Raw genomic sequence first — 1187 nt, 5'->3', positions numbered from 1 at the left:
TCCTGAACTGTCCCGTTTCTCTTTCTTTTCTATCTTTTCTTTATCATGCCTGGACTCCTATAACGAATGGTAAATTAGTTGAGGAAGGGAAAACCAAATATAAAAATCAGCTTAAAATCCCTTTTCATCACCCACCAGCCATAAATTTTTCTTCAGACTTATTTAATATAACACCAAACGCACAAGCAAAACAAAACTGGACTTCATCAAAAGTAAAAACTTGTATACATCAAAGAACACTATCAAGAAAGTGAAAAGACAACCTACAGGACAAAATATTTGTATATACGTATCTCATAAGTGTCTAATATCAAGACTACATAAAGAATTCTTACAACTGGGCAACAAAAAGACAAACAATACAATTTTTAAAATGGCCAAAGCATCTAAATAGATTTTTTCAAAAGATATACAAATGACCAACAAGTACATGAAAAGGTGCTCAACATCATTAGTCATTAAGAAAACACAAAAACAAAATGATAGTGAGATACTAATTCACACCCACTAGGATGGCTACAGTAAAAACAAATAGAACAGAAACAGAAAATAACAAGTGTTGGCAAGGATGTAGGGAAACTGGCACTCTCCTATATCGCTGGGAGAAACGTAAGCTGTGCAGCCACTATGGAAAACGGTTTGGTGGGCCCTCAAAAAGCTAAACATAGCATTACCATATAACCCAGATATTTCATTCCAGGGTATATACACAAGATCACTGAAAAAAGACATTCAAACAAACAATTCATAGTAGCACATAAATGTTCATAGCAGCACAATTGACAACAGCCAAAAAGTGGAAAACAGGACAAAAGTCCATCAAGTGATGAATGGATAAACAAGTATCATATATTCAAACAACGGAATGTTATTTAGCCATGAAAGGAAATGAAGTACTGATACATACACCACCATGAATAATCTCAAGAACATTACACTAAGTGAAGAAGTTAGAGACAAAAGGCCACATTATTATATAGTTCCACTTATAGGAAACAGCCAGAGTTTTTGATAAGCTCATAAAGAGTTCATAGAGATAGTAAGCAGATTCAGAGTTGTGAAAGGCTAAAAGGAGGGGGAAATGGGGAATGACTTGATGAGTATGTGGTTTCCCTTTGGGGTGATGAAAATGTTCTGGAACTAGACAGACGATGAGTGCAAAACACTGTAAATATATTAAATGCCAC

General features: G+C 34.8%; 1 protein-coding gene across 1 annotated transcript in view; it reads right to left on the bottom strand.

Annotated features, from left to right (window-relative positions):
* Positions 1-1187, bottom strand: part of LOC104980959 (THO complex subunit 2-like) — a gene marked incomplete at both ends in the record, with an annotated part of 113276 nt that continues 112089 nt past the window's right edge. Inside the window, 1 exon segment of the mRNA XM_010829845.1 lies at positions 1-57. Coding sequence (XP_010828147.1) covers positions 1-57 — 57 coding nt within the window.

The sequence above is a fragment of the Bison bison genome, unplaced genomic scaffold, assembly GCF_000754665.1.
Source record: "Bison bison bison isolate TAMUID 2011002044 unplaced genomic scaffold, Bison_UMD1.0 scf7180017864508, whole genome shotgun sequence".
In the NCBI taxonomy this organism is placed as follows: Eukaryota; Metazoa; Chordata; class Mammalia; order Artiodactyla; family Bovidae; genus Bison; species Bison bison.
This window is presented reverse-complemented; position numbering and strand designations above follow the sequence as displayed.